General features: G+C 35.1%; 4 protein-coding genes across 10 annotated transcripts; 2 read left to right on the top strand and 2 right to left on the bottom strand.

Moving 5' to 3' along the window:
• Positions 1 to 426: 426 nt before the first annotated feature.
• LOC18055322 (putative hydrolase YtaP) lies at positions 427 to 4,029 on the top strand. Of its 3 annotated transcripts, none has more exons than XM_024177596.1 (13): positions 427 to 546; positions 731 to 807; positions 927 to 1,007; positions 1,202 to 1,329; positions 1,417 to 1,503; positions 1,740 to 1,793; positions 2,077 to 2,167; positions 2,251 to 2,291; positions 2,415 to 2,484; positions 2,630 to 2,682; positions 2,928 to 3,021; positions 3,528 to 3,625; positions 3,722 to 4,029. In XM_024177596.1, exons 4-13 carry the CDS (start codon positions 1,240 to 1,242, stop codon positions 3,812 to 3,814), a joined length of 771 nt encoding a protein of 256 aa, XP_024033364.1. In that variant the 5' UTR covers positions 427 to 546; positions 731 to 807; positions 927 to 1,007; positions 1,202 to 1,239; the 3' UTR covers positions 3,815 to 4,029. The 3 variants fall into 3 exon arrangements, with proteins under 3 accessions (XP_024033364.1, XP_006450652.1, XP_024033365.1); XM_006450589.2 differs by having other exon boundaries at positions 2,251 to 2,318; XM_024177597.1 differs by having other exon boundaries at positions 927 to 1,017; positions 1,211 to 1,329; positions 2,251 to 2,318.
• A 4,413-nt stretch (positions 4,030 to 8,442) lies between these two features.
• LOC18055321 (protein PEROXIN-4) lies at positions 8,443 to 11,423 on the bottom strand. 2 transcript variants are annotated; one of them, XM_006450586.2, is made up of 6 exons: positions 11,240 to 11,423; positions 10,663 to 10,742; positions 10,215 to 10,334; positions 9,990 to 10,118; positions 9,157 to 9,286; positions 8,443 to 8,827 (listed from the first exon to the last, which is right to left on the bottom strand). In XM_006450586.2, exons 2-6 carry the CDS (start codon positions 10,666 to 10,668, stop codon positions 8,739 to 8,741), a joined length of 474 nt encoding a protein of 157 aa, XP_006450649.1. In that variant the 5' UTR covers positions 10,669 to 10,742; positions 11,240 to 11,423; the 3' UTR covers positions 8,443 to 8,738. The 2 variants fall into 2 exon arrangements, with proteins under 2 accessions (XP_006450649.1, XP_006450648.1); XM_006450585.2 differs by having other exon boundaries at positions 10,663 to 10,730.
• An 816-nt stretch (positions 11,424 to 12,239) lies between these two features.
• Positions 12,240 to 13,841, top strand: LOC18054908. Of its 4 annotated transcripts, none has more exons than XM_024178203.1 (3): positions 12,240 to 12,535; positions 12,783 to 12,969; positions 13,546 to 13,841. In XM_024178203.1, the coding sequence occupies exons 1-3, from the start codon at positions 12,375 to 12,377 to the stop codon at positions 13,597 to 13,599; spliced, it is 402 nt and encodes a 133-aa protein (XP_024033971.1). In that variant the 5' UTR covers positions 12,240 to 12,374; the 3' UTR covers positions 13,600 to 13,841. The 4 variants fall into 4 exon arrangements, with proteins under 4 accessions (XP_024033971.1, XP_024033972.1, XP_006450647.1 ...); XM_024178204.1 differs by having other exon boundaries at positions 12,241 to 12,535; positions 12,786 to 12,969; XM_006450584.2 differs by having other exon boundaries at positions 12,244 to 12,535; positions 12,783 to 12,904.
• A 618-nt stretch (positions 13,842 to 14,459) lies between these two features.
• LOC18054907 (TOM1-like protein 9) lies at positions 14,460 to 21,120 on the bottom strand. The gene is made up of 10 exons (XM_006450582.2): positions 20,766 to 21,120; positions 20,088 to 20,166; positions 19,246 to 19,344; positions 19,046 to 19,159; positions 18,515 to 18,675; positions 17,991 to 18,072; positions 17,636 to 17,721; positions 16,730 to 16,936; positions 15,661 to 16,148; positions 14,460 to 15,284 (listed from the first exon to the last, which is right to left on the bottom strand). Exons 1-10 carry the CDS (start codon positions 20,864 to 20,866, stop codon positions 14,671 to 14,673), a joined length of 2,031 nt encoding a protein of 676 aa, XP_006450645.1. The 5' UTR covers positions 20,867 to 21,120; the 3' UTR covers positions 14,460 to 14,670.
• Between the last annotated feature and the right edge of the window lie 331 nt (positions 21,121 to 21,451).

The raw sequence follows: 21,451 nt of genomic DNA, 5'->3' as shown, positions 1-21,451 counted from the left end.
CAAAACTCGTTTCTGCAACCCTTCTTTCCTATACCGAATGTTGCTCAGATGATGCCAGCGAACCGTACAGAAACGTAATTTTCGACAATAATGGGATTTATTTATTCGTTTTCAATCTAGAACAAGCCAAAACACCAGATAGATGCCCAAACAAAAAAGAAAAGAAAAAAAAAATTAAAGCTCTTCATGTTCACAAACTCTTTTTGAGGAAACTTTATCTGAGAGAAAGAGATACGAGGGGAATGATGAAGCTTCTCCATTCTTATCTTCCGAGTCCAAACAGCGGCACTGCTCCCAGTCCCACATGCATCCCACCATCGACTACGCACGTGCAACCGTTAAAAAGCTGCCCACGTGCTCCGCACGCGCGAATCTACCCGCCAAAAAAAGGCAACAATGAGTGCGCGATCCAAATAATTAAAAACGAAGCGTTCACTGACGCAACTACGCAAAAACAAATGGAAAAAGCAGAGAGTATTCCAATTGACGCTGAGAAGATTCGATGTGAATTTTTCAATTTCTTGCGAAGCAAACGATCTGAAGAAGGTAAAATCTAAATCAATTATTTAAAAAAAGAAAAGAAAAAGAAAAAGAAAAGCGTTCGAGTGCTATGTTTGTTTAGTTTATCAAATTTCGTTTCACTTCAGAAGCACTCGTTCTCGTCAGCCAAACAGCTCGTAGATGTGTTACTTTTGTTAAAGCAAAGTTGATTGTAGTTTTGCATTCTCAGTTCCGTTGACCGTGGAACACGCGCAGCCTGTGTTAAATCCTCTTTATCAGGATGATAAGCCGCCAACCAACAGCGAGGTTATAACTTATATTTTGTTATTAATATTATCGTGATCGATGTTTTGAGGTAGAACTTGTTGAGTATAATTATAATTTATAAATTTCTGAATATTTTTGTAATTTTGATGATTTGCTAGGCTATGGAGTCTTGTCCGAAGGCCAATGTTGAAAATTTTAAGAAATTGCTCAAAGAAGAAAACCTTTACTTATATACCGAGGTATCAAGATCTTAATTCATTATATGCATGCCGAATTTCACCTCAGAAATTAGAGACTTTTAAAAAAATCGCTCAATTTTTTGAATTTATCGGAGCATTAATGCATGGGGGTTGTACGTGTTAATGTTATATGGTTTTTTTTTTTTTTTTTTTATTGCGAAGATAACTATTGCGTGTTGTCAATTTCTTTTATAGCTGGAGAGCAGGGCGCTTGCCGCTATTAATTTTAAGCATGAAAGAAAGTGATAACGAAAATAGGCCTGCTGTTGTTTTTCTGCATAGTACACGTAAGTGCAAAGAGTGGTTGCGGCCATTGCTTGAGGTAGGTAGTTTTCTGAGTTTACTTTGACTTTCTATTGCAGGTAAGACACATTTATTTGTATGACTTTGTCTATTTTGTGTGTTTCAGGCATATGCTTCGAGGGGATACATAGCCATTGGCATTGATTCTCGTTACCATGGTGAACGCGCCAGTAGCAAAACCACTTATCGAGATGTGTGTGCTCTGCCTTTACACTGAACTGATTTCCTGCAGATGTTGTCCATGAATTCATCTTTGAACTGGAAAAGCACGGATTTTTAAATCTTTTTGGCCAAATGAAACTTGTTCATTACTTAGTGGTTGCGTCATATGAGAATCAGAGCAGTCAGACTTGCATCAGTCCAAACTTCTTCTTTTTTTTTTTCATTTAAATTTCATTATCATAATCTCATTATGCCATTCAAATGCAGGCTCTTGTTTCATCATGGAAAAATGGTGATACTATGCCATTCATATTTGATACGGTAATTCCAGTTTTGGATTTTTTGTTTGCCATATCATCTATGTTGACTGTACTGGTTTGTGGTTTCTGAAACATTACCTACTTACAGGAAATTTGGTGAGTCTAGTAGTCGTAATAAATGGTTTTTCTTTGAGTTTTGCGTTTCTTTTATAGCTACTAAAATTGCCTACTTAAAGCTTTGGATCTATTGGTCTAGAATTTATAATATCGTTATTATTCATTGTTCTGAATATCTTTGTCTATGAGAAAGCAACTTAAGCAACTTAGGCTTTAGAATCTTGCAGGCCTGGGACTTGATAAAACTGGCAGATTATCTAACCCAGAGGGAGGACATAGATCCTACCAGGATAGGCATTACTGGCGAATCCCTTGGAGGTTGGTTGAGTTATATTAAAAGGTGGCAAAATTAAACTCCATACTGCAACATGTGGAATTTATGTAGTTATTAACCAATGCAGGAATGCATGCGTGGTATGCTGCTGCTGACACTCGCTATAAGGTGATTGTTCCTATTATTGGCGTTCAGGTGTGTCTATAAACTTGTGAAGGTTAATAAGCAAAAGTGTATAAAATTTTTATTTTTTTTGAATAATGTACTAAACTTCAATGTAATAAACTGTAGGGATTTCGATGGGCCATAGAGAATGATAAGTGGCAAGCTCGAGTTGGCAGTATAAAGGCTGTATTTGAAGGTAATCTTAAATCAGTGTTGTATAAATAATGCAATACATATGTTTGGCGGCAGTTGATTACTATTCGAATATGATAGTTTTCCATATGTAGCTTTTCAAATGTTCTGCCATTTGTTTGTCTGATGCTCTTGGTTTTTTGGTTCAGAAGCAAGGACTGATTTAGGTAAAAGCACAATTGATAAAGAAGTCGTAGAGAAGGTCAGTTACCGTGTTCCTGTACATATTCATGCACATTCTGTGACCTCTTTTCATATGCTGCTATTGTCATATTATAATGTTCATATGACTAGTTATGGCTCAAGCATTAGCAATCTGATGTAGCTGCGTGAATTTGATATTTCCATCTTGTTTTCATGCTTCAGAAGCCAACATTTGGTCGAGTTTTCTTCTTTTACAGTGTGCATCCGAAGTAGGATCTCTGATTGTTTTATCATTGTGAACAGGTCTGGGATAGAATTGCCCCTGGCCTAGCCTCCCAGTTTGATTCACCTTATACAATCCCAGCTATTGCTCCTCGTCCACTGCTGATTATAAACGGTATAATCATTTTATTCACTTCGATCACGAAAATAATTGCTCTTCTGCTTCAGAATCTGTTGGTTTTTTGCATAATTTTTTTATAAACTACAGATTTAGATTTAATGGAAACAAGAATACATTAATATGCTTAAGAAAGCATTAAGAAATCACAGAGAATTGTTTTGATCTTTCTAAGTGATACTTTCAAACTTTTGTACTTACACCTAGCTGTATAAAGTCTTGAGTAAAGGCCAACAATATCAATTGGAGATCTCCAAGTTTAAGCAAATTGTTATTGTTCTCTGTACCTATAAATGTGTTGATAGGCCTAGTTCATCTTTCAGTTTCTTTTCCCTGTCTTTCTTGCTTGATTCAGCCCTTAGCCCATCTTAAGACCAGCAGTCTGCTATGTTATTTCCATTAAATATGATCCTGCAGCTTTCTTCTGGTTTTTTTCGATTGATACTGACTTTTAAATTTAATGTTCACTTGGGTCACAATATTGTTTGGTTTCAAAAATCCAGGTGCAGAAGATCCTCGCTGTCCACTTGCAGGTCTGGAAATTCCCAAAGCCAGAGCGCGCAAGGCTTATGCAGAGGCCAATTGTTCCGATAATTTTAAGGTATGGACATGTGTCATCTGGTAGATACAAGTACTATAATGTCTTACAGTTTCATGGCTAGTTTGCATAATTTATGATTCTTTCATCTGTACACAGGTGGTAGCAGAACCTGGAATCGGGCACCAGATGACGCCTTTTATGGTTAAAGAAGCCAGTGATTGGCTCGACAAGTTCCTCCTCAAGCAGTAATTTGCTTATCCAGCATTTGACCCTTTTTTTTGGGTTATTTGGACCTGCTGCTTTCAGATTGTGCATGGATCCATGTTCATTCATGTACTTAGCTTCCTTCAACCTTCGTTTCCCGTTCATTCTCGATACAATAAAATCTGTTTCTGTTTCCTATATTGTATATTATTTTGTGGATTGTTTTTTTAAAAAAAAACAATATTTGAGAACGAAAACATAAATTTTTTGTCTTCTGTTTGTGATTTGGATTTGGAATTTTGGATCACGTGTATTTAGTTGCAACCTTCATTTTGGCTGGTTTGGTTCGCAAGTGTGCGGAGCTTTTAATACTTGCACGTGCGTAGCAGTCGAAGGAGGTAATAAATGAAGTAAAATGACTAATTTTTGGTGAATTTATTTTGTTGATTGTTTAAAAAAAAAACAATATTTGAGATTGAAAACATAATAACATATTTAGTTGTTTGTTTAGAAATACGAAAAATAATGAAAGGGAGTGATAAATTTTTTTTTTTTGTTAATGTATATAATTAGTGTGTTTTTTTTAAGGGTAATTTTTACTTTCCTCCCTTGAGTTTTGAGTTTTTTGCACTTAGATGGCGAATATCCGTTTATTAGTGAAAACCCCCCTATGAATTGCAAACGTTAGTTCTCTGTTAGTTGGTTGTGGGCACTTTGGTAATCTCATTTGACAAGCAAAAGTTTTACACTTTTTGGTTGACATGAGCCTGTGAGTTGTCAAATCAGTTTAAAAAATTGTGTCTTAATTTATAAAACAAAATTTGTAAAACAATTCAAAGTGGTATTTTCTCTTTTGTGAAGCACGGTTGTGACCTTTTCTGTTTCAACAAGCATGATTAAGAGCTCTGTTTAGAAGGCAATAAAATATTTTTTGTTGTAGAGCAGTATCCATTACTTATGTAAAGTAAATAAGAAGCACAAGACCTACATTATGTATGGCTCTGAATTTCGCTGATGCTCCAGGAATCCAAATCGCTTTGTTGAAGTCGGTAAAAGGTTAGTCTCTTACAATTTTTTTTTTTGGCCTAATTTGGAGCGTTTTGATACTACTCTAAGTGGAAAATATCGAGTGGGTGCTTGATTTCTTGTTAATTGACATGATTTTGATGAGATTTGTAGAACTGTAGAGTAAATTTGTTTACTTTAAAGTAGTAATACTCTTATAATAGCATATGTTATCAAACCACATTACAAGTCCATTAACTGTTAAAGACATTTTCAACTTTTATTTAGAAAGACGAGAAAAAAAAAAACTTATCCAAATGCACTTAGTCATTTATAAAATATTTGTTTCGGAAATCATTTGTTTCACGATTGTTTGTAGAAAATATAAAACTAACTTTGAGAAACAATACTAAACACCCTTGAATATTATTTAATGTTGTAATGTAATTAATGGATTATCTTCTCACTTGTTTTAGGATGATTTGAACATTGATATTATAGTCACATTCTTTGCATTTGGTATTTATTACATTTTAGTTTTTTCTTTAATATATGTATCATTTATTTATGTTGTTTTATGGTATTGCAGTGTGGTGTATTATGATGTTGAAGTAGTATTTTGGTTTATATGATTTATTGTTAGGGTTAAAATTGTCTTTTTATTTATTGAATTCAATTGTAAATAACCCATTTAAGGGGTATAATAGTAATATTATGGTTGTTATAAACTTGGCGCCAAATGTTTCAGATGTGTACAAATCCAACAGGGGCATTTTAGAGTTTTTAACTTCCACTAACAGTCAACCATAAATTAACTGACGGTAGGGGGGTTTTCACTAATAAACGAATTTTTACCATCTAAGTGTAAAAACCCCAAAACTCAAGGGAGGAAAGTAAAAATTACCCTTTTTTTTTTAATATCATTTTTTTATCGATGAAGTAATTGTACGGGCTAAAGTAAGCGTCGGCTAGAATTTGTAACTAGCCCAAAAATCCTAACACGCATGTCAAAATCCATGTGCCATGTAAATATAGGGAGAACAAAAGTGTCACGTGTCAAGCTAATATGAAAGCTCACAGGTTACTTTTTACAAACGAGTGGGCACAAGGAATAAAATACAAGCAAGTTCAAGGCAGAAGATTTCACGGTTAATCAAATCAAGATTGTAACTGTAAAGCAAGCTGCAAAATTTTATGTCATTAAAGGCAGATATCATGAACAATGAGTCAATGAGAGTGACGATGCCAGTCTTCTACATAAAATTAAAACTAGGTCGAAATGGTAAATGCGTGGTACAAAAATGATTAGTGCAAAAATTAAGAAATACATGAGAGCATTCATGCACACAAAGAGGCACATAAAATAAACACACTTCCAAAGCATTTGGAGGATTTGCTCCAGTTTGATCCATCAAAATCTTTCCACTGGAAACTATTTGACGGACTATTCATGTTCCAGTTAGCTAGAACATGATCGAAATTAGGGTGCGTTTGAGAGTAATGTGTGGCAGCTGAATTACTAAAGCTTAGCTGTCCAGGTGTTTGATAATATCTTGTAGTTGGGCCTTGGTAGTTCAACGACTTTTTTTTTTTCTCAATTTCACTACACAACTATAACTTTTATTTTACAGTAGCTTTAATTTAAAAGATACAATACCTTACTCTAAAAGTTACAATACCTTACTTCCAAACGCACCTATAATAATATCTGATATCTAGGTAACCTGCACAATCGCTAACTCGTCTCTAATTGTTTGGTTTTCTACTAGAAGACTTTGGATTTTGATCACTTATACTTTAGTTTTAAGCTCTATGAGATTTGAGCTTAAAATCAGCTCCTTTGTAGCTTGCTTTGGAAATAATAGAAAATTAGGGTAATTTATCGACAAGGAGAATGGTAGAAATTTAGGCTAAAGGAAAAAGGATAGCACACACAGACTAGAGAAGACAATCAAAACATTAACTTTACAAATATCATTGCATTTGTTTATTTCTAGAATTGATGTTTGCAGAAGGCGGAATCTGTTGTGGAAGCTTATCAGAGGGCAAGAAAAGCTGGAACTTCACATCTGGACAAAGCAGAAAACCAGGTGCCACCTAGAAATGTGCTAAAAGTCAATGTTGATGCAGCTGTGAGTACAAAGGATGGACTGGCAGGGCTAGGAGCAGTAATTAAAGACTCTTCTGGCTTCTGGGAAGGTGGTAGCAGTTGGAGTCAAGCAAACTCAGCTCAAGAGAGACGTCAGTTTTGCAGAAGCTGAAGCGGTGGAGTTGGGGTTCAAGGTGGCAAAAGAAGTGGTTGTATCAAGCTTAATCATGGAGACAGATTGTTTAGATGTAGCTGAGCTGATTAACAACACAAAGGGCAGCAGAACAGAAATATTTTGGATAATTTCAGAAATCCAAAAACTGAAAAGGATGTTTCAAAAGCTGTAGTTCAATATGTCCTTAGATGCTGTAATGCTTGTGCCCATTCCTTGGCAAAATTTGCTCTCAAGGAAAATACATTTGCTATCTGGTCGGGAACAATACCAGAAGAAGTGGAAAATGTATTACACAGTGTTGTTTGATTAATGGAAGAATTACCTTCTTTTCAAAAGAATTGATGTTTGCAGGCTACACACACACACACACGTATACATAAGATCGCCAAATAAAAAATAATTACAGCCTCTGACTTTGAGGAAGAGATAGAGCAAATTAAAATACAAACCAAGAAAAACACATAAGATGTTTAGAATGGAAGAAAGAGCAGACTTTATGATCAAATCAAATCAAATCAAAGACCAAAAGACGGAAAAGAAACCCTAACGTGTGCAACTGGGAGGGTCAAAGTAGAAAGAATAATTTTACACACCATATTACACATAAAAAGTGTCCACGACCACCAAATGATAAGAAGTATTCCACTACAAATCCGTTAGAAACAATATCAGAAACCATTTATTTTTCATTTATATCAGTCTCGTATACTTGAATGTGGTGAAAGCATCTACGTAGCTGGCTGGTTTTGTATGTGTAGCTTTCCAATGCTGTTGCCAAGGTTATCATCACAAGCTTTATGAACAATATCCCAATTCTCCTAACGTTTTAAGTAAGGTAGATGAGTAATGATATAGTCACAAACTTTTGTACAAAGGAAAAACTGGCTTAAAGGTGAAGAATTGGGCAATGATAATCAACTCGCTCTTTCCATGCTAGCCAGTACCAGCAGATGCAGATCATGAACGAGTTGTTACTTGTTAGCCAGCCAACACAAGAAAAAAGTCTCTTTGCATCGCATTGCACGGTGGCCCTTTATATCGTCAACCAACTTGTTTGTTTCACCTATCGTCGTTTCAAATCTTAAGACGTTTGAATTTGTTATTGTCTTTTGTTTCATTGATTAAGATAATAATAACATCTCATATAATTACGATCAGCATATCGTACTAGAATTGCGAAATATGCTTTGCTTGTGGTATTTAATTTAAACCCTTATGGCGGATGTTCTCGAAAATAAAAATAATAAAAATAATGTCATGTTTGCAAAATTTGGTGTCCGAAATTTATATCCCATGTGATGTATCATACACATTTAAGATGTAATTATTACCGTCATGAATCCAAAATTTACATCCCATTCGATGTATCATACATACTTAAGGTGTAATTATTACTGTCATGAATTAAATAATAACCTAACGTTTCATTTTCACATGATGAATTGTACAGGACCAAATGTTATAATTTTTACACAATAACCCAGCAGAAGTCCCATTATAGTGCTTGGCACGGTCGACCATATTGAAGACAATTTCTGCATTCCAGTTTTACGCAATGAAAATAGAAAATTAGGGTTCAAAAAGCTTTTGAAAAAAAAAAGAAAAAATCTCTGGATGTAGCCACAGAACCATAGTTGTTCAGTCACAATTATATAACATCACGCTCTCATAATTTATAACACTGAATAGGGCTTCGTCAATCACCCCTTCTTTGGCATTGCCGCAAGTCTAGTGTACATCCTTGCCATGGATTGAAATCCTCTTATATCACCTGAGCGTAAAAGGTTGCCTGTTCACAAGAGGAGAATCCCAATAAAAATAAGTATCATCGATATGAAAGCAACTTCGGACTCAGTTGATTTTACATCAGAAAATAAGAAGTATTAAATTCCCAACTTCGTTGACTAATATGGCAGACTTCAAAGACACCTCATTTTGAATTCAGTTTCCATATCCGTCTTGCAAAAAGGCCACAACTGAAATTTTCTTTCATGTCACAAGGAACTTTAGCAGCCTTTGTGGATTGAAGACAGTTTTAACTTTTAATACCCATGATCACACTGGGATAATAACGTGAAATGAATTCAACGAGCCGATACCAAAATAGTGTCCACATACCTGAATCACAATTTAGTGGACTATCAGGTTCTGGATGCGCCATCAAAGCGATTATAGCCCTACAAACAGACTGAAGCGTCCAAGCTGGGCTCCATGCATTCTTCAATATGTCAAGGCATATCTCTCCTGTCTGTAAGAGAAATAACAAAGCTAACACTTAATTAACCAGTAACCACCTTCCAGAGTAAAGGTAGGTTGTTTAATTTACCAATCGTTCATAACTTCATACTGTAGATAGGACCGAACGTTTCTTCAAATTGAGGATTTAGCACATTCTAACCTCTAATCCCTGGACCACCCCTCAATATGTTTTCACCCCCAATTATTAAAGGATTTCGAATATTTTTATGTATGATGATTAGTTTCATTTCATAATGTTGCACGTCCTTCTCATTCACATATTGCAACTTTTTAATTTCTTCCAATCTTTTCAATTTCCATTTCCCCACTCAATTGCTGTTCAATATTCTCATAAATGTCTCAAATCTTCTCTCTAGTCTCAACTAATCATATGAATATTGGCAACTAAATTATACAGCTCTCTAGTTGATGACACAGAAATTTAATCAAGTGAACAACAATATCAGAACATTACAGTGCAATGGTTCAAAGAACACTGTTCTTCATTGTGAATTTACATTTTTGATAAATCATATTAAGGTTATCTAAGTTGAGAAAGTAACCAAACCAAAAATATTAAAGTTCCAAATCGATTTTGAAAACATCATAGAGGCAAAATCACTAAATTTTTTGACACTAGTAGCAATTTCTCTTCCTTAATTTTGTCAAACAGCAGATCAAAGTGTTATGGTATCATAAAAAGGGACTCACACCTTAAAATGCACATTTGGATGGAATATTTTTGTTAAAAACCGCACTTGTGGAGGTTGCAGAGGATATTGCTCAGGAACAGCAAAAGCAAGCTGGAATACCCCACCCTCATAAGGAGTCTCTGATGGTCCCTACACAGGGAAAAAAGCAAGAAAGGGGAAAGAAGGATTAGACAAAGTCAAGCAACAACACAATGCCCCATTTTTGTCCATCAAAACTGCACCCACCTTAATAAGAGCAGTCCATTTAAATATGTTGGAATCATCACAAACTAATTGAATGTCTGGGTCAGCTGATTTCTCTCGCTGCACTTCTTTGTACTCCTTGAATAACCTTGCCCTAGATGCCTGCAAACAGAGAGCAGCCAATGGTAAAGGTTTACATGAACAATGTAAAACAATCAATGAAACTCAACTAGGCCTCATTTTCAAACTAGTTGAGACCAGCTACATGAATTTCTATTCCTCTATTCCACCCACCTGGTGCCATGTTTAGGACAAGTGATATCATTTGAAACCTTCTAACATTATTTGTATCATGGATACTAATCATAAAATACAAGTTACCCTTGATTTCCTAGTTCCATCGCCAAAACGATGCGAAGAACATACAAAAAGAACCATATAAGCAGAAACTGTCATCAAAGAAAAAATAATCCTGTCGATAGTAGCTAACCTGCATTTTGGATACTGCTTTTGTATCTCAATCTACTTCAATGCAAATATCAAGCTTTGATCCAAGGACTGCAGTTTCCCCTAAAAAAAAAATGTTAAAATACATATAAATAGTATTAGCTCTTACTTCACAATACTGCATTTCAAACCAACGACGTCAAAAGAATCTTCTCATACACGAGAATTACCAAAAATGCCAATTATGCAATTATAATCCATCAAATTTCCTAATCTTAAACTTTTCCACTCTTGCAAGACACAAAGGACTTTGTTTCTGTACTGATGCATAACGTTTTGAGAACAAACAATAATTTGATAAATCTACACACGAAAATAAAAGATATAAATACAAGCTCTTCACCTGACAAAAATTAGAATCCGAGAAACTGATTAAAAAAAAAGGAGGAAATTTTAAAAAATAAATTCGCACATATTCCTTTTACCTTACATTTTCTTGGCAAACAAACAGGTTATTCAATATCGCAAAAACCAAATCAGGAAATAATATCACAAGATCGTCAAGAAAATAATAATTAAATAACCAAAATAAAAGCCGATAAAAGGTAAAGAATGTCCACCTGTTGAAGTTATCTGAGTCGAAACTCGAGAGAGGGAATCGCTTTGCTTGTCTCTGATTTTGACAAAGGAGTTGATGCTCAATGAGGGAATTTTGAGTTTGTTCGACGATTCCTTTTGACCTTTTGAAAAATCAGTGTCCACTGAGCCGTCGATCTCAAGATCAACGGTGACAAACAGCTAGATGTCGTTAGTTGGAAGCAAGGTTCATCTCTGCGTTGTAGATTAAAAAATGTGGACTCGCTTGAAATATAATCCAAACGATACCCTTAAATGCGAAAAGTTAAAACTACAAGTACTCAAATGAAATTTCTCAAAAGCGGCGACGTAAAGATTTTCATTTCATATTCTTTCCCTTTTGTTTCTTTACAAAGATCCAATAAGCGTAACGTCAGAATCAAACAATTCAATGAATCCAATTAAAATCAGATAGATTGAATGGATCAATTTTTTTCAACTCAATTAATAATTGAGTTCAATTTGATTGAGTTAATATTAATAAACCTATATGAGTTAACCTAATCTAAAAACATTAAAAATCATAACAAAGTTAATATAAACTGTTAATATGATTTTTTATTATTTTATAAATGAGATACCTTTCAATTTCGCTTTATTAAATTTGACATTGATTGAATTTTCTTAATTCACAATTTAGAAATCAAACTTGAACTTCCACTATTATGTCATATAATTTTTATACAAAAGTTTTAATTTTTGTTTTGTTTTGTTTAGTAATGGATTATTAGGTACAGTAGACAACAATTAAAGTCATAAATAAATAATTAATTTATCTTATTCTTATTTGAAAATTTTTAATTTTTTTATACATTTAATTTTTAAATAATTTTTTAATCTTTTTTGTAGACATTTAAAATTTAAAATTTTTTAATTTTTATCTAACCAATCAACTCAAAGTGTTGAATTAATTTAAGTTAAACAACTTTATTTAATTAAATTCAATTAATTTTTGCCCAACCCAATTTTGGACTAGATTCATCCGACCCATGTATTGTCCTCCCTAAGTTTGCACACCACGCGCAACTTACGATGTCTTCCGCTTTGTTCTGATAAATTATACAACGTAATAAAAACCCTAGTGATCGTTCAAAACCCGGATAAGAGTTCTCTTCAACAATGGCCGGTTCATCGATTCTCTCAAGATTATCATCATCAACTCGCTTGCCTTCTCTCTCTCTCAAGCTTAGAGCCAACAAATCAACGATACCCACTATTTCTCCATTGAAATCCAGCTCCCTGCCTCAGGTCTCCTCCTCCTCCGTCAAGCGCGTTTCAAGGTCAGATCTTTGATCAAATATAATAACTTTTTCGAGAACCTAAATGACCCATTTTTGGTTTCTGAGAAAATTCAAGGGAAAAAATGATTTTTTTTTATTATATTTGTACACGTTCTGTTTGGTAAGTTGAGTTACTTCAAAGATTTCTGTTCTGTTCTGATGTTTTAGTTGTTTCATTTAGCAAATGCAACATTTACTGAAGTTTGATTTGCGATTTTTGTTTCCCTTTGATTCAATGTTTTGGCAGTAGATTACCAGTGGAATTGAGCTGCTTGATATCGATGTTGCCATCACATAGTGCAATTGCTTCCGCTCGCTTGCAATCGCTAATTTCCACTGATTCTCAGAGCTGGGGTTTGGTACCTCAAGGTCTCTCTCTCACACTCGATCATCTCTCATACGCAAAAACACGCATGTGCATTTGTTTGATCTGTGTAGGCATTTTGTTTATTTGGGTAAAGGTTTTATTAGTAAATTTTTTTTAAATAGAGCTTTTATTAGAAAATGTCTAGTTGTTTGGTTGTTGACGAATGCTTTTATTAAAAATTTATAAAATATTTTAATAGGTAATTTTTTTAGAGTTATATTATAAAAAAATAAAATAAGATTGTTAAATAAATAGAAGATATTTTAATATTTTAAAAAAATTAATTTCTACTCCTAAAAATTTAAATTTTGAGCATTTATTAATAGAAGCAAAATAATTTATTTAAGTTTCAAAAGTTCTAATAAAAAATAAATAAATTATGATAAGAACTTATGAAATTAAATAAGTATTTATGACTATTATATAAGGTATACCAAATAGGCACTTAGTCTGGTGACTTGTAAGAAAATTGTCTGATATCTAATACATACACAACATGACAACAGAACCAATTGACACTTCCATCTTTCCTTTTATTGAGATGGTTGATATGGTGCGGTGATAATCTGATATTTTGAAATTTTTTAATTATCGTCATCACCAGCATTCTTATTTGTATTTTTCATCTTGGCTTATGTTGCAGGAATCTCGATGCCTTTATGACAGACATGCTTTGTTGCCTTCAGCAGAATTTTAATCTTGTTTTTCCGCTTAAATTTGATAAAAGGATAGGTTTGTTAAGGTGTTACCTTTGCTTTGTCCCTTGTCACGGATTTATTCCGTAATAACTACGGATTTAACTTTTCAGATTGAGCTAAATCAGTTTTCTAGTTGAGAGGTATTCCAGTGGAACATTTTTGGAGGAAGATCCTTCTTAGGTATACTTTCAATCTGTTAGCCGCGTAGCTTGTTTGAATGAACTTGAAAGTACCATACTAATAATAGATAAGCAATTGTGAATGATTCCAATGATGTATCGTAACGGTAAGCTCAACCTATGAATGCAATAGCCTCAGTTGAAGAACAATCAAATTTACGTAATAAGGTTACCTTATTTTACTATGATAAAGAATAAGCTACAATTCTATTGCCAGTTAAAGACTGAAAACTGATCAAATATACTAACTTGATTCAACATGGATGGTCAAACGATAAACCGAACCATAGTTTTATGCAAAAGAACAATACGGTATAGTTTACAAACAATACAGATGCCGACTGTCGGCAGTAGAGAATCTTTCCCCGGAACTGAGTACATTATCCCATGGTGTCCTCCTTACAAAAGCTAGCACAAGGCAAGATCATGTACAAGTATTGGCCAAACAACTGACAGAACCAACTACTCTTCAAAATTAGCATAAGAATTCCACAACCAACCTTATTACAGATATAAGCCAACGACAAATAGCAGAACTACACAGATGAGTACTTCAAACTAAATGGCAGCAGTAAAGTGTCCAAATTGGGGGCTAAAATATTGAAAATAAACCAGTCACCGTATTTATGAATTATGAAAAATCAATTCTCCATAGAGGAACACTGAATACGGCTTCCAAGTAGATTGTCAATCTTTTCCATTTTCTCTACTAGCAATGTACAAGAGAATCCAATGCCAAGGCAAGCAACACAAATATGGAGCCAAAATGACCAAAATAGAAGAATATATATATATATTGAATATTACGAAGAAAGAAAGAATTTAAAAGACGGTAGTGAGTTAGCAAAGAAAAATAAACTTAAAAAAAAAAATTCTAAACCAGTCCAGGTTTCACATGCTACCAGCTCTCCCGGGAGTGGATGTGGATTTTGTCGGCTTTATTTTCGCCAAGTCAACAAGGTCTCCAAACAGCTTATCCTCTGGTTTCGAAGCCTTCATTGGTGTACCATAAGAGGAAGTGGAAACCTGATATGAAGAATTTCTCAAGCCGCTATCATCCCTAAGAGATAGCCCATACATTTGCTGCTCGATATACTGAGGCCTTGGTTGCTGACCATAGCCATATCCTGCCATTTGGTTGGCATACATTTGCTGATGATACAGGGCCATTTGGCCAGCTTGCATGTGATGTGGAAGCATGCCTACATACTGCCCTCCCTGAATTTGCTGAGGATGCATGCCTACCAACTGATTGCTCTGACCCAGCTGATTATTCATCGGTGACAAATGATTGCTTGTGATAGGCTGAATATACATACCAACTACCTGTCCATTAACAGATTGAGGCACTTGAGGATATGCACCACTCTGCACCGGCTGCATATGTGTGACAGAAACCTGAGTAACTTGCATTTGTTGAGGATATTGAGCACCAGCTACAGGGCTAGAGTCTGCTGCTTGGGCTTCCCAAGGAGGTGGAGGTAGTGACCCACCGCTTTGCATACCTTTTCACCATATCACACAGTAAGCTTCATGGAAAAAAAAGAAAAAATCACTAGTAATAAGTTTAAAGGTCCTGAATGTAAGCTCTCTACTTCAACTTGGTTACAACATTACCAGAGCAGGGAAAAGAAAACAAATAAGAAACTGATGCTAAACTGGTCACTATTTCCTGAATGAATACATGTTGAAAAGAAGGTGATTCGCTTTAGGTCAGTTTGATTGAGAAAATAGTTCCCCATCATCTCCGTGAATGAAAAAAGGTCAGAGTTATCAAGTATACCATGATTATATCTATATCTATTATATTCAACTCAAAGAACCTGTGCCAACTGCTAAATTTCTATGTACAAAAATGCCTCCTAAGAAGTGGAAGCGCACCATAGGCTGGTGAGGTTGGTTGTGGCAGGGCAAGCTGACCATTCCAGGCAGGACCAGAGCCTTGTGCATATATTGACTGCTCATACCGAGGTGATCCCATGTTCGGGGCAGTTCCATTTTGGTAAAGTCCAGCTTCTGGAGTTTGAAAATTCTGCTGCTGATGGAATTGTGGAGCCAAAGAATTTGGTTGGCCAGCCATATTAGCAGGTTGTGTGTTGATTGAATTTGGAGCATTTGTGGCATCAGAAAACATATCAAAGAGAACAAGGGCATTCTGCTGAGAAGATACAGGAGTGTTCGGTTGTGGTACTCCCACAGGAACCAGAGCCAGTGAAGTATCTTCCTTTGGTGAGCTATAGTCATCACCACTCAGCAGGTCTATTTTAGGATTGACTGCCGCTGGAGGAGATGAACCATTAGCTGCAGCAGGTGCAGGAAGAAGTAACTGATTCAGAGGTTGAGCCCCAGCACCACCATTTGAGGTCGTCCTGCAAAAGCATCCTGCTTCTTAAAGCTCAAAAACAAGCTGCTGTCTAATGAAGGTTTTAAATTTTATTAAAAACTTGAACTTTAGCTTTAATCTTTAGCCATGGACAATCAAACAAATTTGGACTCTAAACTAAAATTCAAGGACATCATTAAACATTCTGAAAATGACCCAATGCTACCTCAAGTACTCCAAAATGTTTAACTTACAGAATCATAAAATGTGAGATTTCTTTTCCGTAATTTTAACGGTGGAACTTTAGAAAAATTTCAGAGATGACTGGAATGAACTTGGAAATCCTTATATAATCAAGTTTTAAAAAGTGTAATAACATACTGACTTGAGCCAAAAGTACAGAAATCCAATTGAAACATTTTTCCAATAGAATATCAATAAGATACCAAGAAATTATTAACCCTAAAACAGGAGAGGCACAACCCCAAATTTTTAATGTAATAATACAAAATGGTCAAATGTTGGAGGTAAACGTGGATAATAATTTTCAGTAAATGAACACCAGTAGCAACAGAAAATATCAATAAATTTAGTAAATATATAGTGTATTAAAATCAATCTAATTACCTCCCATCTGGCTGCTTAGTAGCATCTCCAGTATCAACCAGAGGACCATCAACAGCTACAAGTGCCTCGCTAGATTTAGATTCAGTCTTGGGCTTATCAGTTTGAGCAGTTTGAGCAGATTTTCCTGAAGCAAAGGATTCATGCTTGGCTAGTAGACGCTGCAAGTCGTCATTCAATTGTAAACCTTGACATAGCAGTGACTCATCCCTGCAAGAGGTAGATTTTTTCTTTTTTTTTAGTTTTGACCCAAAGAAATAGATAATAATTACTACACAGATAAGTTGAATGAAGAAACATCTACCAAATGTTTCCCCTCAAGATAGAATTTCAGAGCCGTAGAAATCAACCAGCAAAGTTTCCCTATAACTGATCTAATCTCTTCAAACATTATATGTAACTAACTACAGCAACAGAAATAATTAACACCAATATCATAAAAGGAGATTGGATAAATATTCTGAGTAAACATAGTGAAACCAAACAAAGACTGTGAGTGCCATGCCCATACAGAGAGAGATCCAAATAAAACCTCAATAAACCTATAGAAACTGTCTAGGATCAATCCAAACATCCGTAAGAGCAAAAACATCATCCACTGATTTCAAAAGTCAATACGTTTCGATTTTTGTTTGAGAGAATTCCTGAAGATTTTAATTTATTAAGCTTTCTTGAAAAGCATATCTTCCAAGGAAGATGCCTATGTTGGCAGCCAATCCAACTGTAATGCCTACATGATCCTGATACTCCAGGGCAGTAGTATCACCATACTAAAGCAAATAAAATAGCATGAAGGGAGAATGTTATCCTCAAGGACAATGGCACCATAACACTAAAGCAAATAATAGCACAAAGAGAGAAAATGAGATCCACCGTAATACAACCAAAGCAAGGAAAAGAATGACTTACGCAGTTGAATTAACAAGGTGCACTACTCTTTGCTTGTATGTCCGGCACTGATCAACCAAATCAACAATAACCTCCTGCCTAAGGCCCTGAAAGTTGCAACAAAGGTCTTACAGCATACAACTCTCAAAAGTAAAACTTGATGTAAAAAATATGGTGGAGTAAATAATTGAAAGAGGGTAGAAGTTTTACCAGTAGGCATAGTGATTGTAAGCAGTTTAAAACTTGTATGTAGATATGAAAGAACAAATCCCAGGTTATTATGTTTGAGCATTATCCACCAATTAACAACCCAACCCAACCCAAACAGAGATTTAGTAGCACAGTGCAATTCAGTTGGCAACATATTAAATTGTACCTCTTTGTTGTTTGGATCTAATGCATTCAGCATTTCTGCAAGGACATCCATAATACCACGTGCATTCTGAATTTCTGTCAAGCTAGAAAAACAAACTCTTATCAAAATAAGAAATGCTTCATCCCCAACTAAAGCATAGAAACGAGTAGGAAAAGTTAGCAGAAGAACGTAAACCATCAACATTAAAACAAAACACATAGATATACTTGTTCTAGTTTTCACAACTACAATAATCTGTAGTATATACAAGCCATCAGCAGAGGATGAACTACAGCAAAGCAATCAGATAGAAAAGATATCACATCCATTCCGTCATGTCACCTACAAGATGTTATACCATGATAGAATGTGCTGTACTGAAAATGACATGTAACGGTAGCATACATTCCACTCAAAGACGAGAAAGAGGGTCTATGAAAAGATAGTATATAATCGCAAGAAACTGGAAAATAAAATTTAATTGCAGAGGATATATAGACATGTAAGCTCCAGATAAAAACAAGAAAAAGGGGCCACAGAAATACCTCAAGGTTGGGAACTCAGACTCTGCAGAAGCTTCAGCTGCCTCTTGCTGATGCTCAGGATTTCGAAAATTTTGAGGATAAGAAGTCAAGGGATGTGTTTGAGGTGGTGTGAAAACAGGCGCAGACCTCTCAGACCTCTGAGGGAACACTGCCCCAGCGCGCTGAAAGAAACAAGTGACTTAGTTCAGAGAGCACAAAAGAAAAGGAAAAGGGTCATATATAGCTCCTCTCTATTGATTTAGCTTGGCAATTAACACGCATCAGACCACAACCTCATCCTCCACCACACTTTGGTGAGGGAGATGCCATTAGGTCAAAGGCCATTAGCAAGGCCAGATATAGAGATAGTCATCAGCACCACTTAAAAGAAAAGAACCAGTGTGTCATAAATAAAGGGCAAAGTCATGCTATCTTGATTGTGCCAGAAGAAATGAACTCCCAGAGTGTCAGCATGCCTCATCGAATATAATTTTTCTCTTATAGATAAGAAAACTAAAAATAAAAAACAACTAACTTCCTCAATATACATACCAATAACTCTTGGTATGCCGCATAGTACTGTGGATATCTTGCCCTAGGTCCTCCGAAAGCTTCTTGCCAAGTATCTATTAGAATTAATATCTTCTCTTTGACGTGAGTGTCGGGCTACAATTGAGCATAAAAAATACTATGAACAAGTTTCATCCGTACAATATAGATAGACAAAAAGAATGCTCTACAAACATTCTCACCTTTTTCCTGGCTATTTTCACCATCTCATGAAGAACATTTTTCTCTGCAACATGCATATGGACAATATCCCCACAATTCTTTATAATTGTCTCCAACAGCTAAAATGCAGCCACCAGACCAAAATTTAAGTAAATTTAGTTGTCTGTGCAACAAAGTTGTTCATAATGAAATGTAGATACGATTTTCATTTGTCATTCTGTAGCTGAAGGGAAACATTAGATTTCAAATATGGTTCAGCAGATTTAATAAATCCTTCCATGAAGTATATTTTGAATAAGACACAACAGAATCATCAGATTTGAAAAAAAGCCTGCCTTGTGCTCCCATCAAACCGTGGCACAAATCATTTAAAACTAAGCAAATTTAATCTTAAAATGTTACTATCGGCAATCTGTGTCTTTCAAACATATTAAACATCTCATGACGCTCTGAACTTCAAATATTGATCTGATCCTAACCTAAAAGAATTTCTACTCATTGAGCCAACACAACACTCAAAGTCCAGTAAGCAAACAACAGGCTAATAATAAGATGAAACTGATGAAATAATCTCAGAACAAACAACGATAACCATTGCTTGGTAGTTACTACATCCACACAAGTCAACTTCCATCAATTAACAAGTAGTTGATGACTGGATGCCCATGGCCCAAAAGGAAAGAAAAAAAGAAAAAGAAAAAGGAAACTGTAGCCTTTAAATAAAAGAAAATAAATGATCTATTGCAATGTCCATGGAGGAAAAGGAAAAATTTAAAATTTGACCTTAAAATCAACAGTGAACCCTACAAGGAAGGGGAAAAAAAAAACCAATATAAGCATCAGCCAGTCCCAGAGTGCTTACTGTTAAAGCAAGAAGTTGAACTTTTGAATTCCTACTTCCAATACGCTTTTTAATACCTTTAACAACATCCTTTGCTTGCCTGATAAACCATAATAAAAACACGGACACCAAGTTTAGGTTTCAAAAAATAGATCAGTATTCATCCGCAAAAGCAAAACATATTAAGGAAGTGTAAGTACGGACTTCCAATACCCAAATATTCACAATGAAGCAAAAACTTATAATCATCAAAACTTCAATATCAACAATCCATCCGCAAAACTTTCAATAAGCACAATGAGTTACAATCGAGCCCATAATCCTTATTAGTTCACTACCATTCAATCTCCTGATAATTCCTCAAATTCATAATATTCAACTGATTACTTATCAATCAAACTTACAAACGCCAAAAGTCTCACAGATTTTAAATTGAATAAAAAATTATCAAACAGTGAACAAAGGATTCTCTATTGCACTTATTTCCTAATTTTCGACTTTCATTTTCTGCTAAACAATAGTAATAATTCACAATAGCGCGCTGCAGACTTGTCCAATTATCAAAAAGAAAATACAAATTGTGCAATTAAATTCACCAAATCCATCAAAAGCAGCAAATGTACAAAAATAAATAATAATACTATTATTATGTAAATTTGCGATGCAACACGACTAGAAGAAGCTAAAACGACGACGTACCCAGGGTCGTGATTGAGCATGTCACAGATCTCGATGTTCATGGCCCAATCAGGGCCGATCAACATGTCGCTCGTGGCTCTATCCACCATTGAATTCACCATCTCTGCTCTCTCACTCTCTCCCAACCAAACAAACGAATCAAATCAAACACCTCTCCAAGAAGATCACTCCGATTCCGGCTCCGAGATCGCAACTAATTACCGTTATGCCACCGGATATTCCGGTAACGAAAAGATTTATCTCTTTCTCGATCAATTAAATCGAACAGTATTGATATTATCTCTCTTTTTCTCCCACTTTCTCTCTCTAAAACTCCCACTCTCTCTCCCTTTCAATCTCTTTTTGTTTTTAAATTTTTTTATTTGAATTGTATTTAAAATAAATCAAATAATGATATGGATTCTAATTAACTGTTTGTTGATGACTTTAATTAGTTTGTTTTACTTTACAATTAGATTATTCGTAAGGTGAGATTGATTATGAAAGACCAACGAGGAGATGCCACGTCTCACAGAACGGTGCCGTACTGAGGCGTACTTCTCTCGATACCGTTGGCTTAGTTATAATTTTATCTTTTACGGTGTTCTGTGAGCGTCAATTTTGAGACGAAGACAGTAAAAGACTAAAAGTTACAGAAAACGGTGCCGTGTTGTGAATTTTGAGAGACCAAGATTTTGCTCACCGAC

The sequence above is a fragment of the Citrus clementina genome, unplaced genomic scaffold (genome assembly GCF_000493195.1).
Source record: "Citrus clementina cultivar Clemenules unplaced genomic scaffold, Citrus_clementina_v1.0 scaffold_1, whole genome shotgun sequence".
Classification (NCBI taxonomy): Eukaryota; Viridiplantae; Streptophyta; class Magnoliopsida; order Sapindales; family Rutaceae; genus Citrus; species Citrus x clementina.
Note: the sequence above shows the minus strand (reverse complement) of the source record. Positions and strands in the feature narration are given on the sequence as shown.